Source organism: Cynocephalus volans, chromosome 16 (assembly GCF_027409185.1).
Source record: "Cynocephalus volans isolate mCynVol1 chromosome 16, mCynVol1.pri, whole genome shotgun sequence".
NCBI classification, from domain to species: domain Eukaryota; kingdom Metazoa; phylum Chordata; class Mammalia; order Dermoptera; family Cynocephalidae; genus Cynocephalus; species Cynocephalus volans.
This window is the reverse complement of record NC_084475.1, coordinates 9,759,409-9,784,138: the sequence shown is the minus strand read 5'-3', so window position 1 is coordinate 9,784,138 and position 24,730 is coordinate 9,759,409. Positions and strand designations below refer to the sequence as shown.

Here is a 24,730-nt window from a genome sequence, read left to right as displayed (position 1 = left end):
CTCGCCCACAAGCCACACCCACTGGGGGGTTCTTTCAGAGGACACAGAGTAAGTGAGGTGGGAGAGCTCAGTCAAGTACATCCAGAGAGTGTGAGAGAAGCGTGGCCCTTTTTACACCAGTTCACCCAGAGATTCAATTTTCAAATTGGCCCCAGGCCTTTCCTTAGCTCGCCCTGGTTTACACCACCCCACAGCCAGAGCTGTGCATCAGACTGTGCCCTTCAGAGCCCCCTGCATGCCACTTGCAGGGACTGTGCTCACAGTCAGCTCTCTTTGGCAGGCATCCAACCAGGACACAAGTCTGGAGACAGCGGCCACTGCCTTCCCCATTTTAGTCAACAGTTTCTCTGCCACATTTCTAGAGCCAGTGCAGTAGCCACAAGTCACGTGTGACTATTTAAATTTAAATTACGGAAAACTAAATAAAATTAAAATTTCAGTGCCTCACATGCTACAACATGGGTGAAGCTTGAGGACATTATGCTAAGCCAGTCACCAAAGGACAAATACTGTATGATTCCATTTGTATGAGGTACGTAGAGTAGTTAAATTCAGAGATGGAAGATAGAGTGGTGGGTGGCCGGGAACTGGGCGGAAAAGAACATGGGGGATTAGCGGTTACTGAGTTTCACTTAGGAAAGATGAAAAAGTTCTAGCGATGTGTGGTGGTGATGGCTGCAGAACAACGTGAATATACTTAGAACTGTGCACGGACAATGGTTAAGATGGTAAATGTTCTGATATGTAATGCATAGACACACACAATAAAATACACACACACATAGACATAAATTCAATGTCTCCGTTGCCCTAGCACATTTCAAATGCTCAGTAGCCACAGGGATCTAGTCCATCTTGGACAGCACAGATAGAGAACATCGTTGCAGAGAGTTCTGCTGGATGCACTGATTCAGAGCGTCTATCGCCCACTCTCCCAAGGCCGATCGTGTCCAGTTGTGTAGGTTGTGTCCTGTGTGAGGGTGTCCTGCTGAAGGGGTGAGTGGGAGCTTATGTCCAGCTCACAGTCCCCTGGCTGAGCATCCTGCAGAGGCCAGTGCCCACCCAGAGGGGCTGCCTTTTTCTAATTTGCTGGTGGCTATCATATTGCAGTGGTGCACGGGAGCTGGCTTAAATCTCAGGAACTTTATGAGCCAGTTGTTAAACATGCCTATCACTAAAAATTAAATTATATAAACTTATAATAATTAAATCAATTATATTGAAAACAAGGGTAATACATTCCCACAATGTAACACTTCTGATTCCTACATTTTACTATTATCTGTTCTCTTGAGGTTATTTACGTCTATTGTATCTGTGTGGTAGAAATACCATCTAAGGGTAGGCCACTGCCCTTCTCTTCTCAACTCCACGTTCACTGACATCTTGGTCGCTTGAGAGTATTTACACCACAGAAATTGGCACATGCTACAGATCAGGGCCGCTTTCTCCCAGAGCCGGTTTAAACATGTACCAGCTCACCACTAAGCATGGGTGAGGGGTGGTATCATTGCCCACCTTTGTCTCATCTCCCATCCTCCTCCTCCAAATTCCCATATATTATCAAAGTCCGATTAGCACCCCGGGCCAGAGGCTAAAGAGACATGCCAGAATGCGAAACAGGGACTGACGCAGAACATGGGCTTCGGAGATCTGCATCCAAATCCAAGGGTTTTTTATTTCGTGGCTGTGTAAACCTGGGCAATTAACACGATCTCTGTCCTTCAAAAGTGGGGACAATCATACCTTCCCAACAAGGTTGTTGTGATGTTTAAAGGCCCATAGTAAATATTTAACCAATGGCAGCTTTTTATTAATAATTATGACTAATGCATGCCAGCAGTAGTAAGGATAAACGGTACCCAAGGATCTACCTCTTTTCCTGCATCCTGATGCCAGGCTAGCATTTGCAAAGATGACATCATGCAGAGCCCACCCAGGCTGGTTCCCTGGGGCATCTGTCCCCTGAGACACCTCTTCATTACGCACCTCTGCTGAATGGAAATAGAGTGGGGTAGACCTAGTGCTTTTTTAAAAAAGCAGATTATAAGATAGTGTGATTCCATTTTGGTCTAAAAAATATGTTTACTTCAACTATACTTTAGTAGAACTGGGGGAAAATATGATTATGTTTTTGCACCCAGCATAGAATGAGGCTGAAATAATATATTCAGATCTATTAAAACAGGTTATCTCTGGGGTGTGGTGTAATTTAGGGTAATTTTTTTTTCTGTCTGCTTGTCTCTGTTTTCAGAGAATTCTAAAGGGAACACAAATTATTTGCATGGCAACCAAGTGGAGCTGCGAGCAGAGAATTTAAAAACAAGAAAGATGCTGGAGGGGACGTTCCAGGAGAAAGAGGGTGCGGCAAGGCGTGGAGATGATCCGAAGATTAAGACTCGGGAACAGCCAGGTCCTAGAAAATCACCTGGTCCACAAGGGAAAACAGCAGGCGAGGGGCACCCAAACTCTCAAGGAGCGTCCCCAGCTGATGCCTGGCTGGGGACAGACAGGCCTGGAGATGGAAAAAGGGCTGCCCTCCAGCAAGAGGATTGGGTACTTGTTGGCTCTCCTCAGCGTCTGACCCTCTCACCTCTACGACGGTGGCCCCCTGGGGTTGAATGGACAAGGGGTCTCTCTGGAATGGACTGCTGCAACTGTCCCATGCCCCCACATTTTGCCATCTCCCTCTAGGCTTTGGCATGACGACAACGTCCTCAACCCAGACTTGATCTGAGAGTTCCCTACTTAGACACCTACTGGGGCTCATTGCAGCCTGCGGGTCAGTCCCAACTCCTCAGCCTGGCATCTGTGACCTCCCTGATCTGGGTCTCTTCCAGTCTTACCTCCTTCTCTCTCAAAATACGCTCCTGGGTATCTTGCCTAAAATCACTTAATCAATTCTCAAGATCCAGCTCAAAAGCCACCAACTCTGGACACTGGAGACACTCGTCCTCTGCTCTCAGGTCATGGTTGGCTTCCTCCTCCTGCCGCCCACCCCTGGCAGGTCCCCTCCCCAATCCCTTACAGTATCGCTACGATACAAGCAGCTTGCTTGAAAGCCAGGTTTTTACATGTTTGCTTGTAGCCTGGGAGGTTCTCAAAGGCAAGGACACGTCTAGTTCACGTTTGCCTCCCTAACACTGGCACATCTTTGGGGCTGGGTAGTGTGACTCACTCATTTATTCATTCATTCAGTGAATATTTATTGAGCTTTAACTAAAACCCCAGGCACTGGGGCTGGAGCAGTGAGCACGATAGATACGATTTTCACCCTCTTGGAGCTTAACATCTAATTGGGAACAGAAAAGAGAAAAAAGCCAATGGAAAAACTAATGAGATGATTATTTACAAATGTAATAGGAGTGATGGAAGAGAAACACGGGGTGCTGTGGAAGGATATAACAGGGGGATCAAACCGGGTTTGGGATGAGGAGGTGCAGGGGGAGAGGCCTGAGACAAGAGACCTGAAGAACAAGAGGCTACAGGGGGGCCATGCATGGGGGCCACACGTGGCAGAGAGAACAGAAGAGGAAAGTCACTGCAGGGGGAGGCGTTCGAGGTGACCACGTGGCTGTTCATTAGTTCATTCACTCACTCACGCGTTATCCATCCCTGCATTCAAACAGGAGAGAGAAGAAGGGCATGGGGAGAATGGTCTTCAGGCTGAGCCTGGATCCCTCCTGTGGGTTGCAGGTTGGTGAGCGTTAGGGGGAGCTGAGTAGAGGGACAATGGGGAGGCGCAGCACTAAAGCTCTTAGACAAGACGGGGACAGCAATGGGGGGCAGGGGGAGAGGTCAAGTCAAAGAGAGAAGGTTGCAGGTCCTCAGCTCCAGCCCATGAAGGCGGGGCTTGTTTTTCATCTGTGCATCTCTGGACCTAGTTCTGAATGATGAACACCCTGAGCCTGAGTCAGCTCGGGCTGCTATAACAAACACATCACGCGTGGGGTGGCTTAAACAGCAAACATTTATTTCTCCCAGGTCTGGAGGCTGGAAGTCCATGGTCTGCTGAGGGCCCGATGACCGACTTGCAGACATCCGCCTGCTCACTGTGTCCTCACATGGCTGAGAGCCAGCGAGCTCTGGTCTCTTTCCCTTCTTCTAAGGACCCTAATCCCATCATGACAGCCCCACCCTCATAGCCTCATCTAAACCTAATCACTTCCCAAAGACCCCACCTCCTAATACCATCCTATCAGGGGTCAGGGTTTCAATGTATGAATCTGGGGGTGGGGGGTAGAATAAACATACCGTTCATAACATCCTGGAATAGTGACCATCTGCTGCATTTCCCAGACGGCTCTGATTTCAGATATCCTAAGCCACTGCTCATCCATATGCCCTACACACACATCCTTATCAAACCCTGTGTCCCCTACTGAGGTTCACTGCACAGTCACAGACCCTGGAAGGAGCCGAGGATGGGCTCGTTCTGCGACCCAGGAGCCCTGCCATCTGCCCTCTCCTTTTTTTCCTGTTCAGAGCTTTGCCTGCTGCTGACAAAAAACAAATGAAGGATTAGTTTTCAGCACTGCTGCTCGATTAATGGTCTAAACTTCAAGTAAAGACCCAAGTAAAAACTTTCAAAGACGTCCTAGGGTAGGCCCCCTTGCCAAGGAAGAGCAGGCAGCTGCACTCTGGGGACATGTGGTAGTCTTGACAAACAGGTCCAAGTGGCGGGAGGGGCTCCAGGTGGAGGCGGGGGATCACAGAGAAAGAAAGAACACAGATCTGGGGGCATTTTCTGCTGGTGCTCAGAAAATCATGAGTGAATTGGCACATGCAATTCAAAAGAAATCAGCTGAGGATTTTCTTCTGTAATGTTAAGAACTAACAGGACTCGTGTGACTTTTCACTTAAGAACTAACTAATAAATTAGCAAACTCTTTACTTTCTTTGTATGATAAGGAAATGGTTAGTTGATTTGTCTTCTGACCAATAAACAGGTGGTGGTCTAGGTGCCACGCCTACTTAAGAGCAGGCATTAAACCATCTCTTGTCCCCAGCCAGCTGCCATCCCTCCCCCTCAGGATGCTGTGTGGTTTGAGGCACTGTGAAAGCTGGAGCGGACTGTCCCCCCAGCCACGAAGCATCCACCTGCCAGGAAGCACAGGGGCCTGAAACGCTCTCAAAGCTCCAGGGAGCTGGGAGATGGTCAACCCTCCAGATGGGAGAAGGGGCTTTATGCTTTTTACATCAGCAATCCATGAAGGAAGGGCAGCGTTTCCCAAAAATCCCGACAAACTGTTAAAATGCAATTTCTGATGCCCTCAGAGGCTGCTCTTGAGATTAAGGCCTTAACTTGATTTTATCAAGAAAACATGGCAACTGGATCTCCTACACTGCTGCTTCTGCCCTCCCCGCTGTGGGGTGCACATTCAAGGAGCCAATGTGATCGTTGATCACAGTGGAGTCTATAATCCACTTTTAACTCTGCACCAGGAGACAGCCGTGCAGCACACTTTTTCTTGCCCGCTTAAGCTAAGGCTGTGGAAAATACCAAAGGATCTGCTGGAAACTACTCCATTGCCCTTGAGCAGTTTACAATCTTGGGGGAAATAAGACGAACACACATGGGGTCATTAGAGAGCAGCGCAAGGGCAGTTATGAAGGGTCAGGACAAGTCCTGGAGAGAGAGGGAGGAACGTGTGTGCATGTGCACGTCTGCGTGTGTGCACCCAACATGTGTGTGCACAAGTTGGGAGCTGTCCACTGTTTCACAAAGTCTGCTCTTCACCCTGATCCGACAGAGATTGCAAACCAACAGCCCTCACACATATGTGGTTTGTTTGAGGTAAACTGTGATAAGGTTTTGTTTTGCTTCTGATTATTTTGAATTATTTTTAATTAGTAGTTTCTAACATTTAAAGATCGGGAGATTTTACATATAAGAGCCAGGTATCCTGTCTCTCTTGTAAAATGGAGAGATCTGATATTCCAGGCTCACATGCCCACAAAGAAGCAACAAGCAGCTGGAGCTTGGTAGCTCCCAGAGTTTCTACTTAGAAATTTCAGCTGCTTACAAGTGCATCTCAGGCCCACCACTCCCTAACGCCTTATACTCAGCCTGCTTTCCTCTTTAAGGTGACCTTTTTTGGCCCCCTAGATGCTGGAATTTGTAACCTCTGTATGGTAGACTGAATAATGGCTCCTAAAGATAACCTAGGACCTAATCCCTGGAATCTATGAATGTTACCTGATAGGGCAAAAGGGACTTCGCAGATGCGATTAGGTTAAGGATCTTGAGATAGAGAGATTATCTTAGATTCTCCTGGTGGACTCTGAATGCAATCACAAGTGTCCTTATAAGAGGAAGACAGAGCGAGATTTGACTACAGAAGAGGAAATGGCAAGGGAAAAACAGAAACAGAGGTTAGAATGATGTGGCCATAAACCAAGGAATGTCAGCAGCCAGCAGCCACCAGAAATTGAAGAGGCACAGAACCATTCTTCTCTGGAGATTCCAGAAGGAAACAGCCCTGCTAGCACCTTGATTTTAGCCCCATAAGCCTCACTGTGGACATCTGGCCTCCAGATTTGTAGGAGAACAAATTACTGTTGTTTTAGCCACCAAATTGGTGGTCGTTTATTACAGCAGCGATAAGAAACTAACACAAGCTGCCAATTAACAAATTCAACAAATGCCTTGAGTGCCTGGAATACAGTGGACAGACCCTACCCTCAAGCAGCTTATACCCTAGTAGGAGACGACAAAGTGATAACACAGTGGTGCATAATCAAAGCAGGACATGGGTAAGCCCCAGAAATCCTGGGTGCAAACCTGACGAACCTCTAACCCAGAACTAGAGATTCCTGGGGGACTGTTTTCCAGTCGTATTTACAGGAGACATACATAACTCCACCTTTGTTGAGCAACAAAACTGCACGGCCTTAAGGTTGCAAAGGCCAGGGGCATTGTGTGTGGGGTGGGTGGGAGCAGGGGCCGGCACTGGGAGCAGGAGGCTGCTTACCTCGCATGCTGGATGAACTGGGTTGCTTTCTCAGCATACTTCTGTGCAAGGCTGCTCAGGTTCACGGGCTGCTCCACGATGTTGAGGTTTTCATAGAGAGGAAGGGCCACGTCAGTGTAACAGTCTCTCTCGGAGTTCCTGTGTGGAAACCACAGAGGTAGAGTATTCATTTCCACGGCCTAAGGAGTCATGGAGTAGAACAAAATGCTTTAATGCAGCAATGCACATGAATACAAAACACTCAACAGCAACCTGACCCAGATGATTTCACCAGTCTGCCATTTCCTCCAAGAGTAAAACCAATATATAATACTTTCATCCAGTCCCTTTAAATAGACGTGTATGCTCTTGGACAAGCAAACCATTCCGTAAAGCTCTCAAAGACTCGTGTGAGCTAGGAGCATTATTACTCCCATTTCCAGGGAGAGAAACTGAGGTCTAAACAGGCTAAATTATCAATTTTTTTTTTCTTTGAGTGGCTGGCCGGTATGGGGATCCGAACCCTTGATCTTGGTGTTATCAGCATGATGCTCTAAACGAGTGAGCTATCCAGGCAGCCTCCAGGTTAAATGATTTCAAACAGAGTCCCATAGCCAATCAGTAGCCCTGTTGCTAGTTTTCTCCCCTGTCCAACCTAAACGATGACCTCTGCGCATGACGGGCTGCACTTGACATTTTCCAAAGTCAACGATGGGGGACTGTGTGTGACACAAAGTCTGACAATAGGACATAATATATAGATGGCTTGGGACAATTTTAATTTTAAACCACGTATGGAGAATTGGGAGAAACTTTAGTGATTGGAAAAAAATGCGAGTCGAACCAATAACATCTCCTGGAAGAACACACTCGGCCCTTGGTCTTACAGACTGAAATGAATCTACACATGGCTGCCCCATCAATGCGGGCAATTACTCTGATCATGTTCTCGGGCAAGTTACCTAAACTCTCGGAGCTGGAGTTTCCTTATCTGTAGCATGGGGCTGCCTGTGCCCCACCTTACAGAGGTACTGGGGGATGAAAGGAGATAACAAATGGTTAGTGCTTTGCACACTGCTCAGCACACTAGGATTTCAGTAAAATCTCAAGCTCCCTGCCCTGGTTACACAGAGAACCAGGAAAGAAGCTGAGAGCAAAGGAGAGAGAAGGGGGTAAAAGGGGGCCTCTCCAGCAGATAAACTGGCCTAACAGAGCAGGAAGGACCTGTGAAGAAACCGCCACTCCCCGTCACACCAACGTGCACACACACCCCATGATAGCAGCTTAGGAGATAAGGTAAGAGTGGGCAGATAATTGCCAAGAACCACAATTTTTTTTTTATTATTTCTAAAAATTTTTTTGGATTTCTAAAATTTAAAAAAAAAATTTTTTTTTTTTTAGTACACATCATGACATTCAAAGGAACCACAATTTTTAAAAAAGAGAAAAAGAGCTCTCACCATGCTGGGCATCGTAACACTAATCCCATACTTGTGCTGAATTTTTCTGCTTTTTATTATCTCATTGCAAGTCCACCATCATTTTTTTCCCCAAGCCAACCCTTTTCTTTTTTCTGTGTGATTTAACATGGGTTCTTTTTTTCAGTATGATTTTAACGTGGATTAAAAAGAGGCCAGCTGACATATGTCACACCTTGATATGGCTACATGTGATTACAGGTGTGAGCCACCAAGCTGCCACTGGTAAGGAGGGCAGCTTCTTTAGCCTCCCTTCTCACACTGTAAAGTGCACACAAATCACCTGGGCATGCTAAAATGCAGACTTCAGGGTACGGTCTGAATTTCTACATTTCTAACAAAGTCCCAAGGGATATCCACAATGCTGGTTCATCGACCTCACTTTGAGTACAAGGATATGGAAGACATGGGTTCCGGACTAAGAGAGATCCAGACTGGAATCTCCATTCCTGCCTCTGACCAGATCCAGTACGACCTGGGCAAGGTCTGCTTTCTTAACTGTAAAATCTGGTATTCTGCCTCACACAGTGGTCATGTGGATGACAGATAAGTTTAGGGAGTGGCCTAGAATGTAACAACGTCTCAATAACTATTGTGCTATTAATTAATGAGCCAACCAAGACTCACTCCTCCCCACAAGGCTCCCACACCTGTGGCCCTAGAAATAACTAGTGCCCTTGGTCTAAGCAAGTGGAGCATATGGTTTGAGCGGCTTTATTACCTGAGTAAGGTCTACCATTTTTCTGATCATAAATGCAATACGAGCTCATTGCAGAATATGTGGGAAATACAATGAGAAAAAGGAAAATGAAAACCCTTCGTCCCACAACCAGCGTGAGCCCTTGAAAACATTTCGGCATATCTCATTTGAGTCTCTCGATGGGGCTACAAAGATAGGGATACAGACGTAGTTAAGATCAGGCTGTTGATGACTTGTTTCCTGCTTTTCTCACTTACTGTTATATCATGAGCATTTTCCCACTTCGTGGAATATGTTTTAAAAACATCCTGTTTAGTGTCTGCACAGCATTCTAACGTCAGAATGCTGGCTCACTTGTCCGGAGGAAAAGAAGCTCAAAAGGAGCCCTGTGCACTTTCTCTCTCTCTCTGTCCCTCCTTATGTCCAGCATCTGGGCTGGGGCAAAGCCAGCAGGCAGAGAAGGAGGTAATGTCCTACCTCCACCTGTGTGAGATCTTGGCAGCACAAGGCTGTCCCCAGCTGAGCTAAACAAGCCAAGAAACCCAGAAAATTCCAGTAGAAGAATTTGCAGACTTCATCTTTACTGAAAGTTTCCCTGCACTCTGTACAAATAATGCATTTACATTTGCACTGAATGAACACTCAGTCTTTTGTTCTCGTCAGTGTCCCCTGTCTGCATCTTTCAGTTACTCCTGATGGACGGAACCCTTAGGACTTCACAATGTTCTGGAGCCCATAGCAAATGTACTGGATAGCATTACCTTGATGGTCCATCACCCTGCGGACATGCAGGACAAGGAGGGTGGTTGTAGCCCGGGGTGTCCGTACAGCCCATATCATGGCTATATGGGATTCCGAAGTAGTAATCAAAACCTGAAACAGGAGCGACTCGTGAGCACCCCCAGTTGGCTGCCGATGCCCCCGCCTACCTTCTTACACCCACGACGAAAACCTAATTTCCCATGATTTAACATTGTGGGGCTATGGAATATGTAATTAAAAGAGGATTTGATTAATATCCCTTTGTAGTATGCAAAGAAAACCACTTTGCTGGGTTCTGGCCGTAAGACTAGATTTGCAAAACATTCTGTGATTAGAGTTAACTCAGACTGGGAAGAAGTGGTGAGAATTCCTGAACACCTAACATCCCAGTGCAGTAAGGACACATTCATTAAGCATTTGGTGAAAACGTACCACATTCATGACGCTTTCAGTGATGAAAGAATAAATTCTGCCCTCAAGAGACTTGCCAGGGAAAATATGATACATAGATCAAGCGATAAGAGCTGGAGAGCTGAGCCAACAAGAGAGATCAGAGGAAGAAGTCACTCCCAGACGAAAGGTGCGGGACAGGGTCGGGGCAGGAACCTCAAAACGCTTCTTGAAAGAAACAGCTGGGACTCGGAAGGATTAGGGCTTGGCGTGGTGGACTGGGGGTGAGGGAAGGAAGGATGTGAGCATTGACATCTGAATCCCGTGTGCTGAATTTTTTTTTCTGAGATCCTCTCCCATCCTACCTCTTCTCCAACCCAAGCTTTTATCCCAAGGATATAATTACACATGAAACTGGCGTGTACAAATTCTCCAGAAAAGCAAACCTTCCCCAATTACTGGGTAACTGCTTAAGCTTTATTTCCCTAGAGGTAGATAGAACTCAAATCTCCTAAAGAATTGCTACTTATCAGCACCCTCAAACTCTAGGCCCCGTCGACAGGGAGAGTATGTCCTGCCGTTCCCTATGCCTCTGGCCCTCTTATGAGCACATTGCCGAAGTTAACCAAGTTACCTTCAGTCCCCGCCACCCGCTTGCCTGGAGCTCCCTTCTCTGTGTCTCTCCCAGGTGCAATTGCATCAGTACTGTCCAGCCCAGTTCTAGTGGGAAGTTTCCTATAGAACTTCCTTACTCCTCACTGCATCCCACCTGCCCTGCCCTGCCCTCCCCTCCGTTCTATTCAAATTCCTCGTACAGCCCGTGGACTTCCTACGGTCATGGTGACACAGGTCTTTCCTATCAGTGATACACTCCTGGAGGTAGGACATTAACTCTTTGTCAACCCAATATGTGGTGTATATAAAACGGCTCGTAAATATTGGTTGTACTGAAAAAAAAAGTGATGTCTCCATGTTACCCTGGTCTGTACAAATAGTTTTCGGTACTTCATCATAGGTAAATGACATCGCCCTGAGACATTACTGCATTTGGTGTCAGGATGCAGCAAACTTTCCTGTAAAGGATCAGACAGTAAATATTTCAGGTTTTGCAGGCCATGTGGTCTCTGTTGAGGCTACTTAAACAACTCTGCCACTGTAGCTCAAAAACACCCAGAGATAATAAGTACGTAAATGTATATGGCTGTTTTCTAATAAAAATTTACTAGAGCAGGTGGCATGCTGGATTTGGCCGTAGTTTGTCAACCCCTGGGCTAGAGCATAGGTATCCTCAGACGCCAGAGTTAGGGAGAGGTCTTGCGTTGACTGGATCCCTGATCAGAGAAAGAACCGAGGACAGCAGGAGAAGTCTGGATGCATAGAAGGAATGGGTGACTGTGTTTGGAACGATCTAGGGTGGGTTTGGAGGGGAAGCCAGGAGGCCGATGGGGAGCCAGGGCAGTGCACCACAGAGAGGGCACAGAGGCAGGATGGAATAGCAATGAACTTGGAGAGGACAGCAGGAGAAGTCTGGATGCATAGAAGGAATAGGTGACTGTGTTTGGAATGATCTAGGGTGGGTTTGGAGGGAAAGCCAGGAGGCCGATGGGGAGCCAGGGCAGTGCACCACAGAGAGGGCACAGAGGCAGGATGGAATAGCAATGAACTTGGAGATGGAATCAGGAAGGCTCAGAATGTTCAAGCCAGAAGGCTTTTGGGGACTGTCTGGTCCAAGAACAGCAAATCCTCACATGCAGGAGGTGCTCTCTCTTCCCGCTTCTTATTGCCATGGCAGACACCACAAATCCATCATGGCACCACTTCCTGCTGAGCAGGACTAGTCTCAATACCCCCCAGCACAGGACTGCAGGAGTATGCACCCAAGGTGTCAACACCCTGACCTAGTCCAACCCCTCATTGCCAAGTGAGAAAACTGAAGACCAGGGAGGAAAAGGAAGTTCTGGAGTCGCGTTTAGTCAGTGGGGGGACCTGTTAGCCAGGTCTTCACTCCCCCCATCTGCCATTTTTTTAAAAAGCATGGAATCTGCCATTTTTTAAAAAAGCATGGAAGATGTCACGGCAGCCCACTAAGAAGTGAAGCCAAGGGAGGAGGACGGGAGAGATGAGCACCAGAGACGATGTGGGAACTGATGGGATGTCAGCTAATGGGGCTGCTAGCTGGGGGGCCCTGCTGAAGGCTGGCTCCAGGCCAAGCCTCCGAAAGTCATCCCAAGTGCAAAATCCTTCAGATGCATGCCTCCCGCCGGGTCTAGGACAGAGCAATGCAGCCCTTTCCACGGAGAAAGATATCGGGGCAGGGCAGGGGAGAAGTCTGCAAAATAGAGGACCGCATTGAAGGAAAAGACCGCCCTTTGCTTATAAAATGGCCGGAGAGGATGGGGACACATACATAGGGCCAGGGGCAGTGGAGAAGCTACAGAAGTTGAGATGATGGTAAACTGCTTTTCACAGAAAGTCTGTGGATTCCCATGTGAAATGGAGAAGGTCAGGGAAAGGGCAGTGGCACAAACGACAATTTGAAAAGCCATTGATTAGGTGAACTGGACATCCAGAGGATCCGACATTCAGCAAATGATTTCTCAGAGAATTGGTTTTGGCAGCTTGACCCTGGCCTACCTCTCCAAGGCCAGAGGGGAGAGGTCTGAGGAAGACAGAGGCTGCAGGAGGAAGCCAGAGGCAGCGTCTCCTGTTGGGGTCCTTGGCTGGGCTCCCTGCTGTGGAGAGCCCATCTGGCAATTTTTACTTCATACCAGATTAGCTGAGTCTGGACCTCGTGGGGGCCGGGTAAGTCCCCAAGGTGTGAAGACCTGGGAGACAGCAAGAAAATGGATGGGCCCACGTGGGGCAGCCACAGGACAGACAGGCACCCATGGATGGTGCTGTTGAGGTGGGGGACAGCCCCGGCATCCCAAATGCACCCCAGTGACCTTGTGAGCAAAGATGTCCTCACTTAGCGAAGATGTCCCCCAGGGACAAGATGGCTTAAATATTAACAGAGTCCTTTTACACAGAGACCTTTATTTTCCATTTCCCACCTAACAAATCCCCTAAAGAATTCTTACCACGAAAGTTGGGGTGGTAAGAGCCGTGGTGCCCAAGATGCCACTTGCCTGTAGAAAAACAAGAGCGATTTTCAGAGAATTCCCCATGGGGACCCCAGGCCCTCTGAGGAGCTGATCACACGCGCAGCTCTCCGTGGGCTTTGGCCTGTACTGAGGACAAGCACGGAGAGGCTGCGGGTGCGTCCTGGAAGCCAAGCCTTGCCCTTTGGGGCCAAGAGGGTGTCCACAGGGACACAGACAGAAAGCAAGCAAGGAGCCATGTAGGAAACCCACAGAGAAAGGGAAGACAGGCCGTCACCAGGAGCCCAGAGAAGCCAGCAGCTGAGCTCCTGCCCCTCCAAGCAGGGTCAGCAGCCCAGCCACCCACATAGCCAGTGCACCCTCCCGCTCCTGTGCTGGGTCCTGTGAAGGCGCCGGGTGGCTCAGGACACAGGTGCACCGCCCACAGTCTCAGAAATGCCCGTTTTCCGCCTGGTTTCATCATCTTCCTCTCTGACGTCAGCTGCCTGCAGAGGCTGCACGAGAGAGCGCCTCCCGCTGCAGTTCAGGCGTGGAGACACCTGCAGGGCAGCAAATGAGGACACACAGACACCCCACTGCTCCTGCTCCGTAGACGCCTTCCATCTGGGTGATCACTGGGCACTGGGTGGCAAGAGCTCGGACAATGTCGGAACTCTCTGATCTGCTCATTCGCTCTGCGGAGTAGACCCCAGGGGAGTCACCCCCCAGGTAAGGGGCCAAGAAAAGAATGTGGAACAAAGATGGAAACAGTAAACAACACCAAGGAGAGAAATTAACAGGCAAGCCAGGCGTGTGGATAAATAAATTATCTGATGTGGCCTCAATAAATACGGTACCACCAAACTGTCTCTTAAAGACAAATGCACTTAGGAAAAACGAATAATCAGTGAATCTGAATGAAGGGTACGTGGGAATCCATTATTCCCTTCTTATAACTGCTCTGTAGGATTGGGGGAAAAATGTATAAAAAATTGAGGGAAATGGATTAAGCATTCCATGGAAATACAACATTATATTAAAATTATAAAAATTATACTAAATACATGGGAATATAAAATCATGTGAAAGGGAAACAAAGCAGGGCCAAGTGGTAGCTAGGTAGCTAGGTGAGACACATAAATACAGGCCAAGATTAGAGGCATGATGTGAGTGGAGCAAAAGGACTTGCGATTCCTTCGATAGGTTTTTTATGTTTCCTCTAAGTGTGCTTTAGCTCATAATTTCAATAAGTGGATGTGCATAAATATCCTCTCCAGGACATGCAAAAGGCAGCGTGATGGGGGCGGCGCTAACAGTCCACGTGGAACCAGTTGCTTACTTGGAGCTTAAAGGCATGAGGAGTAAGGAGCAAGCAAGACCACGTCCAGCGGAAGCAGAACCAGCCCTACTGCAGCATAAGGCTCTGGCGTCAGGCAGCCTGGAACAAACCCTTCCTGGCTGTGAGGATGAAATGGAACAGGTCTAGTAAGGATCGTCAGCACAAATGGTCACTTTGGTGTTGACACTGTTAACATAATTGTACTTCAGGGCATGGGGAGAGAGGGGTTGGAAAGAGAAAAGGGTTGGCCCTTAACTCGTTCCTCCTCCTAATGACGGGGGGCTTGCCCCTCTGGGACGATGAATGCCACACTCCAATCTGAACGTCTGCAAAAGGATGTCAGGCTCTTTAACCCAGCGGAGGAGGTGGGGCCAACAACCAGGGGCGCCCGCCCTTGGTCTGGGAAGCACCAGATAACAGATAACACAGTTAGCCCCAGGCACCAGTGACATGCCCACAGGGACCCTCACGGTCACCTCTCCTGCCATTTCATGTATAGTGGAGAGAGGCAGGACCCAGCTCTTGGAGAGTTAGACTAACAAGCACGGGCAGCCTGAGGATGCTATTGGTACTGACTGCTGGGTTGTCTTGGCCTCTGCAAGGGAGACCAGCAGTGAAGCAATGCAGGAGGTCAATGCTGGGGCCAGAGACTCCCGTCTAGATCTAGTGCTGTGGGTGAAATGTGTCCCCCAACACCAGAGGTGGGAAAGGGGGACAGGGATGAGGGACTAGGGAGAAACTGGTAAAGGGCCACAAAAAATGTTTACATTGTGTAATGATAAAATTTTTTTAAAATGAAATTTTTAAAAAAAGTATTCCCCAAAAGTTTACGTACTAGAAACTCGATCTCCATTCTAACAGTGTTACAAGGATGGAAAACCTAATTACAGTATTTGAAAAGTGGGATCTTTAAGAGGTGATTGGATCATGAGGACTGTGCCCTCGTGAATGGATTAGCCCATTCATGGAGGAATGAGTTGTCATGGGCACGATTCTGATGGCTTTATAAGGAGGGCAAGTGAGAAGGTGAGCTCTCTCTTGCTTGGCCCATTCTCTTGCCATGTGACACCCTGTGTTGCTGTGGTGAGCTACCACCAAGAAGGCCCTCACCACATGTGTTCCCTGGACCTCGGACTTCCCAGACCTCAAACTGTAAGAAATCAATTTCACTTCTTTATTAATTACCCATTTTCAGGTATTCTGTTATAAGCAACAGAAACTGACCCATGCATCTGCCTGCACTGGCTCCAGGCTAGGCAATGTGAAGCAGGTCTCTTCACCCATGTGAAACTCAGTTCTCTCACCAACACAGGGAGGAAAATAATAATCTCAATGCAAATGAACACAGCCCAGTGCCTGGCACATAATAAATGTTGATAAGAGGTACCTTAAAAAAATGTAAAAGGAAAGGAAGTTGTTGGACAATATGGCAGAAGCTGCTGGTTTCCTGCCCAATGCCCATGGTTCCATTTATCCTGAGAACCGAACTTTGGTTTTGTTCAGGGGGTGGGAGATCACCGTGCCTACAGTCAAGTCAGTCATTATAATCCTGTCCCCAGTTTTCCAGCCTTTCTTGCAGCGGGGTGGCCATGTGAGCCGTTTCTGGCAATAAGACTTAATTGTATTTTGCTGGGGGTGGGGGAGGGTCTGAGAAAAGATTTGCTTTCCTAATACAAGTGGACGGATAAGGCCAGCTCCACCTTACCTCTCTTCTTCCTTCCTTGAGCCAAATCGTGGCGAAGGACACTGACACTGCTATTTGCAGCCATGAAGTAGTAAGCGGGAGGACAAAAGCCAACATGCTAAGGACGATAGAGCAGAAGATGAAAGTGGCTGGTGCCCAGTGTCATCTTTGAGTGACCAAGCTAACAAAAGTGACCACTTACCTCGAAGCTTGTTACAATGGGAGGAAGATAACTCCATATACTTGTATGTTTCAATCCACTGTTAGATCTTTTCAGTTACTTACAGCTGAAAGCATTTTTTAGTTAAACTGCAAGAACTGAACTAAAAAGCAGACATGGGCAGAAGAGACGACAGTGCACAAGGGCTTTGCAAACACAAAGCAGCCACCATAGTAAGTGCAGTGGGCAGGCGGGGTCCGGTGTTACCTATCATCCCGGTGACGTAGCCAGCCTGCTGCAGCACCTCTGCCAAGGTGGTCTCATTGAGCGGAAGGCCCCCCACAGAGGTGACTGCAAAGTTGTGCGTGACTCCATTGCGCAGGCCCAGGCGGCCAGTGAGCAGGGAGGCTCGGGAGGGCGAGCAGGTGGAGGCAGCCGAGTGGAAGTCCACAAACCTGCTCAGAAAAAAAAAGTGATCAGGACCCCGCCAGCCACAGGAGGCCAAACCTCGAGAAAAGGCGATTTCCACTCAGTATATGGTGTTACGGTGCTGGGGAAAAGCTCAAAGATCACCCAGTCATGGGGCGGGTAAGGCAAATTAAGTCCAGAGAGGTAATGCAACTAGTCCGAGGTCACACAGCAAATTGAAATGGATTCATCCAAGATATTCAGTCTATCCTCTTTATTCACAGATTCCATATTTCAAATTCACCTACTCACTAAAGTGTATTTTTTTTCACTCCAAAATCAATACCTGAGGCTCTTTAGGGTCATTTGCAGACATAGGTAGACCTGCAGAAAATTTGAGTTGTCCTGATGCACACGTTCCCAGCCAAGGCTGAACAATGTGACCCTCTGCCTTCTTGTTTTAGCTCTCATACTATAAACAAGTGTCCTTCAAGCAGTCTACTTAGTGCATGGTTTTTTGAATTTTTGTGCATTTTGTTGGTGATTTTACCACCAACAGAATGGCCCCCTATGTAGTGCTGACTAATATTTCTAAGCACAAGAAGGCTGTGATGTGCCTCACAGAGAAAACACATGTGTTAGATCAACTTTGTTCAGGAATGAATTACAGTGCTGTTGGCCATGAGTCCAATGTTAACGAATCAAAAATATATATTAAATAAGGTGTCTTTAAACAGAAACACACACAAAACATGGTTATGTATTGATTGGGTGACGAAAATTTTGTGACCAGAGGTCACTCAAACCTAACCCTGTATTTCCCCTAGGAACAATGGTTCTATATTCACTTATTCAGTGTTCACAATGACTTTATAGAACATAACTGCTGCCAATACATGAATTGACAGAATCTATTACATTTTACCATATGTCCAGCCCTTTTTAAAACATTGTGGAGAAATATAAAAGGAGTCTAGCCATTGTCCTACCCTCAAGGAAAATGCAGCCTCACTGAGAAACAAGACATGAGCGAATTCAAATAGCAACAACGCAAAACACTGTGTAATTGAGATCCCAAATGGGTGACAGAAACCATGGGAAATGGTGACAAAGGATACCCCAGGGTTGAGAAAGGGGAAAGAACTTGGTAAAGGTTCAAGGATCAGAGAAGGTTCCACAGAGGAGGTGGACGGAGATTAGAATCTAAAAAAAAAAATGGAACTCTTACAAACACTGTGAAAATCTCAAGGACAGGCATTCCCAGTGGAGGAACAGCAAGATATTCTTATTTTTGCAAAAGGAAACGGTGTAAGGATAAACCAGAAGCTAATAGAAAATGGTTTCCCACAAAGGGTGGGAGAAATGGCACGTGGGGAAGAGGGCTGGGAGAAGGTTCTCTGGGATACGCTTTTAGGCAATTTGACTTTTGCACCATGTCAGTGTTTGTTCTAGTCCAAAAGTAAAATTAAATCACAAAGGAAAAACAAGCCAATCCTACAAGAACAAACAAAATTGAAGCCAATGAATCCACTTATATGACAAACTGCTAATATGACCACACAGAGAAAAGAATCATTTCAAGTGACATTAGCACACAGCATTCTGGCTGTCCATCCTTAGTGGGATATAAGGTAAGGACAAGAACTGTAAGAAAAGCTTAAACTTCACTCAATAGCTGTGTATTGGTAGAAATATTGGTATTGGGATTTTGAAACTATTTTATGTATTTGGTAGAGTAAAAAAAATAAGCAATTGTATCAATGTTCCTAATAGGGAAGCGAGATTTTCAGCATAAAAGACAAAAATAGGGCCGGCCCATGGCTCACTTGGGAGAGTGTGGTGCTGATAATGCCAAGGCCACAGGTTCGGATCCCATATAGGGATGGCTGGTTGGCTCACTGGCTGAGCGTGGTGCGGAGAACACCAAGCCAAGGGTTAAGGTCCCCTTACCAGTCATCTTTAAAAAAAGATAAAAATATAAAATAAAAGAAGGAAAAAAAAAACCGTATGTTTAAAAATTAATAAAAATGTCATTATGAACTCATAATTTTTTAAAAAATATATTTCCTAGCTATTATTGTACCAGAAAGGAAAGACCCAGGAGCCAACTTGAAGGGGCTCCTGCAGACCAAATTTAGGACAACTTGGGCATCAAAAAGAATAATTACTGTAATTGATTGTAAGCCATTTTCTGTTTCAAGTCAGTCCATTTTCTATTGCTTATAATGGAATAACTGAAACTGGGTAATTTATAAAGAAATGAAATTTATTACCTATAGTTTTGGAGGCTGGGAAGTCCAAGGTCCAGGGAAAACATCTGGTGAGGGCTTTCTTGGTGGGAACTCTACAGAGTCCCATGGTGAACAGGGGATTGCTTGGCAAGAATGGACTGAGCAAGAGAGAGCTAAACTTCTCACTTACCCTCCTTATAAAGCCATCAGAACCACGCCCATGACCACCTACCAATGGATTCATCCATTCACAAGGGTCAGTCCTCACAATCTAATCACCCCCTAAAGGCCCTACCTTTCAATTACCATAATAGGATTTCCCACCCTCTTCAGACTGTTGCAGTGAGGTTTAAGTTTCCAATACATGAACTTTTGGGGGACACAGTTAACCCATAGCATCCACGAATAAATAAAAGTCCACGAGTCCATATGGCACTGAAAAGAAGTCATTTGCCACCATTGGAGGAGAACATTATACCAAACCCTACCCTAAAAATTCAGAATCAAAGGGAAAGAATGAAGCATCTATCCTGACACCTTAGAATGACCCATAGTCATCACGAGGTGGTGAGGACAAGCACCCTTTTACAGGAGAATGGCAGCTGACAGGCATGGAAGGGATGACAGGCTTAGGAAGTCACAATTTTTGCAACACCTCCCCCATAAAACAATTGACAGCCAGTGGAGATGTTGGGAGTGGGTGTTTACACTGTCCCAGTGTCACCCCCAAGTCATTCATGAATTGGACAAAGCTGGCAATCACCGCCTTATAAAGCAATTAAATTTAGTGTCACTAATAACGGGCACCCTGACCTGTGTGTCTCCTGATGAGATGCAATATGAAGAGTCAAGGATTCCTGCCAAAAACATTTAACCTGAATCTAATCAGACATCTGGACCTAATTTCCAGGTTTCAGGAAGTACAGCTAATAGAATAACAAATTAAATGACACCACGAGGAAATAATTTAGCAAACCAGGGTCTAGACATTGTATGCGACAACTGGTCTAATTTCTTCAAAAAGTCGTTATCGAAAAAAAGGGATTGAAGGTGGGTAATATTCTACATAAAACGAGATGAAAGAGACACCAAATGTAATACTCTGTGCTTGACTGGATCCCAGTAAAAATAAACTAACAATACATTTGGGGGATAATTAAGGAAATTTTAATATGGACTGGATATAAGATATAAGGGAGGTCTTATTCATTTTCTGAGTATAATAATGGTATTATGGGCATATGGATCTTCTTATTCTTAAGAGATGCATACTGTAGGGACATAATGTTTGCATCTTTCAAATGATTCCGAGGAAAAAACTTATTTATAGATAGAGCAAATACAACAAAACCAGCAAAATGTTAACAATGAATGAGTATACTGGTGTTTATTTTACTATTCTTTAAATTTTCCTTTACATTTGAAATTTTTAATATTAAAAAGTTTTTTAAATTATGGAGGTCTGGAGTCTAGAATGAATGGGGCAGTGACAGAGTCCATGGCCAGGGGCTCTGCTTGGGGGCAGGGTCTAGGGAGGAGCAGCTTAAAGGAGAGCAAAGCATCTCAAAACCTCGTTGCGTCCAGGCTCTAGGGAGCTGTGCAGGCAAACTCAGCTACCATGCTGGGCAGAGGGGAAACGTGCGATCAGAGAGCAGAAGGGACCGGCCCACAGCAGAAGGGACCCGCCCACAGCAGAAAGGTTGAAATGTGATGTTTAGAATCCACTGCACTCAGACATCACTTAGGTGGCCTCTCTCTGGCCACCAAGACCACCTGTAAACTAAAATCCTGTGAGTTTCTAATGTATTCCCACCCCTCAGAGATGCCCCATGGAGACAGTCCCAGCCTTGTTACAGAAAGTGGGACCAGAGCTCCTGCCCTTCACCATGACCTTGGCATTTGCAGAGGTGATGGCTCTGGAGGGCAGTAAGGTCTGAAGAGCAACAGAGTGGATTTCTTCCTTTGTCTTCCTTTCTTTTTTCTTTTTCTTGTTTCTTTCTTTAAAAAAAAAAATATATATACATATATATATATATTACTCTCAAGCCTACAGATCATAAGGCAAAACCATTTAAAACCTTACAGACTAATTACCACATGACCCAGAAATTCCACTCCTCCAAATTACCCCCCCAAAATTTAAATCAGATTCTCAAACAAATACTAATACACACATATTCACAGCAGCACTATTCACAATAGCCAAAAGTCCATCAACAAATGTCTATCCTCAGATGAATGGATAAACAATGGTGGTATATCCATACAATGGAATATTACTCGGCAATAAAAAGGAGTGAAGTGTTGAGACCTGCCGCAACAGGGACAAACCTTGAAAACATTATGATGAGTGAAAGAAGCCAGATAAAAGGCCACATATTGTATGATTCTATCTATATGACATATGCAGAATAGGTAAATTCATAGACAAAGGGCAGACTCGCCGATGCCAGGGGCTGGAGGAAGGATGGAAAAGGGAGTAACCGCTTAGTGGGTGCCGGATTTTATTTTGGGTGATGAAAATGTTTTGAAACTAGACAGAGGTGGTGGTTGCAGAACATTATGAATGTACTAAATGGCACTGAATTGTTAATAGTTTTAACAATTTAAAACAGCTAATTTTATGTTATAAAATATCATCTCAATTAAAAAAAAAAAATCTTGCTGACTGAGGAAAATGCCTAAAGAGAATTTCTCAGGCAGGGGCCAAGGCCCATCAAGCTGGGCGTCAGGAGGTCTTCAGATGAGAAAGTTACTTATTTATAACTAAAGGGCTCATGGAGCATTTCATTCACTTGTTCCAAAAATATTTACTGAGCAGTAACAGCAACGAGGGGCAGCCCCTGTGACAGATGTTAAGGAAGCAAAGAAACAGTCCCTGTCCTCAGTGACCTTACTGTTCAGTTTTCAAACAAAAGTCCCATGAGGTCATTTCTGTTTTACTACTACTAGCGAGAACCACTTATCTAGCATGAGCTCTGTCACAGCACTTCACTGTGTTAACCCACTTAACCCTGACAGCAGCCCTAGGATGTGCTACTATGAAGATTCTCGGTACAGATGAGGAAACTGAGGTGGAGGGAAGTTAAACAACTTTCCTCCCACTGCTGGTAGTGACACTGCCACAGTCTGCACTCAGGTATTCTGCCCCAGTCCACACCGTGCCGCCAGATGCCCAAAGGCACACCTCTGAACTCAAGCCCGTCTGATTCCAAATGCTGTGTGTGTGCCTCCAGCAGGAAGTCCAGAAGCTCGTCTCAAAAGTCAAAGGGAAAGGGCAGCGGACACTCACCCCGTCCACAGTCCACAGCCAGTCTCGGGAGGGTGAGGGGTGAGGGGAGAATCCGAAGAGACAGAGGGAAGTTTTACAGTGGAGAGGAAAATGTGCCCGGTGCCCCAGGCTCAGTGTAAAGCAGATGAGAACAGTGTGCCCGCCTGGGCGTGACAAGAGGTCTTGATGCTTAACCATTCAAAGACCGGTGTGGGTCACACACGCGCACTCCGAAACACACCCGTGGATGACGCGCACGCAGACACACGCACCTCCAGGTGCAGCTGGATGGGACTGAGGGAACTGCTATTTGGGCTTAGGAAGAGCCTCTTGAAATAAGATCATAGAATGGGTCTGGCCCGTGGCTCACTCAGGAGGGTGTGGTGCTGATAACACCAAGGCCACAGGTTCAGATCCCTGCATAGGGGTGACCGGTTCGCTCACTTGGGAGAGCGTGGTGCTGACACCACCAAGTCAAGGGTTAAGATCCCCTTACCCGTCATCTTTAAAAAAAAAAAAAAGAAATAAGATCATAGAAGCCAGGGAGCCTCCCACATCGAAAAGCCTTCAAGAGCAGAGCCAGGCACCTGTACACCTGCTGGTCTTCCTGGGAGACCTGCCTGAAGTCAGGAGGCTGCAATGCTGCAGCCTCGAGGTCCCTTGAGCGGGCCTTGCCGTGCTTCTGGGGATGCCACTGTGGAAAGAAGAGCCTCTGCTTAGCTTCCTCATCTCCAGGTGTGCATTCAGGGGGTGCTCATCCAGACGGCTCCCTTCTTCTGGAATCCTTCCTCCTTCCTCTCCAGGACCTGTCTGCATCCTCCTCGGGCCTCTGTGGCAGCTTCTCATCTACCTACCTCCACGTGGGCTTGTCTTCCTTGGTCCATCGCTAAGGTGCGGGAGGTCCCCAGGCCCCCTCCCCAGCCCCCTTTTACTCCTAATCCACCCACACTCCCTGGGAAGTCCCAGACAGCCCACTCCCTAAACTATGCCCCAAAGCTGATGATTCCCAAATCTGTACTCCCAGCTCAGACTTCATGTAGAGACCACCTCACGCCCCTCCCCTCCTGGGCGTCGCTCCCCGGCACCTTTTACGCAATTATCCAGGGCTACCCTCATTGTCCTCACTCCCAAACGTGCTGCCACCTGCCACCGTGGTGAGCAGTGCCCCACACCCCACCCCAGCAGAGCACGCAGCGGGACAGCCCAAGTCCTCTCTCTCACTCACTCCTCACGTCAAACTGGTCACGAATTTCTATCAATTCTGCTGCCTCAATAGCTCCCAGATCTGTCCCTGCTCTCTGCCATCCACTGTCACAGCCTCCAAAGAGGTTCTTGGGAGTGAGTCAAAACCGTTATAACAGCCTGGTCCTCCTGCCACCTCACATCACCCTCCATGCTCATGCAAATGTCTTTCTAAAATGTAAACCTGATCACGCCGATCCCCTACTGAAAAACGCCATCTCTGCTGCTTCTCTAGGCTCATCTGCTGTCCCCAACCACTCCACGTCCTTGCTGCCCAACATGCCATATTACTCCCACACCTCTGTGCCTTTGCACGTGCTGTTCCCAGTGCTGGGAACATCTCTCTCCCATATCCTACCTTACATTGACTGACAAACCCCAGCTGTCTTCAAGGCCTAGGTCAAATGTTCAAATGTCACCACCTCTATGTCACCTGACTCCCCCCTCCCCCAACCTATCTGCAGCATCCCCTCATGTAATTATACGGCCTTTGGCATATCCCTTACACAACAGAACTATAATTCTTTGTTTCCATGTTTAGGGCAGGTTAAAGACAACCACAAATTCTTTGACATGCTTCCCTGATAGATGGGGTCTGTGTCCCCTCCCCTTGAATCTGGGTGTGTTCTGTGACTGCTTTGACCAGTAGAATAATGTGGAAGTGACACTGTGCCAGTTTCTGGGCTCAGGTCTTACAAGACTGGCAGCTTCCTCTCCTGAAACACTCTGGGAGCCGCCGTATAAGAAGTCGGAATATCCTGAGACCACCACGCTGGACAGGTTGTCTATGTCGGTGCTCTGGCCAGTGACCCCGGCTGAGGCCATCCCCAGCGAGATGTCAGCCATGAAAGTGAAGCCATCTCAGACCTCCAGTCTGACCATCCGCTTGCTGAATTCCACCGAGCCACCTTAGTCAACACAAATGCAGAAAAGAATTGTCCAACCAAGAGGTGCCTGAATCCCTGACCACAAAATCATGAGCTGATAAAATGGTGGTTGTTTTAAGCTAAGTTTGGGTAGCTTGTTATTCAA

The 24,730-nt window shown here is 46.9% G+C and overlaps 1 protein-coding gene across 1 annotated transcript in view; it reads right to left on the bottom strand.

The window, feature by feature from the left end:
* The window catches only part of ARSG (arylsulfatase G), an 81,328-nt gene that overhangs the window by 38,955 nt on the left and 17,643 nt on the right, over positions 1-24,730 (bottom strand). The window contains exons 2-5 of the mRNA XM_063081239.1: positions 16,814-17,001; positions 13,364-13,411; positions 9,893-10,004; positions 6,975-7,112 (exon numbers count right to left, since the gene is read on the bottom strand). Coding sequence (XP_062937309.1) covers positions 6,975-7,112; positions 9,893-10,004; positions 13,364-13,411; positions 16,814-17,001 — 486 coding nt within the window. The remainder of the gene's footprint in view (positions 1-6,974; positions 7,113-9,892; positions 10,005-13,363; positions 13,412-16,813; positions 17,002-24,730) is intronic.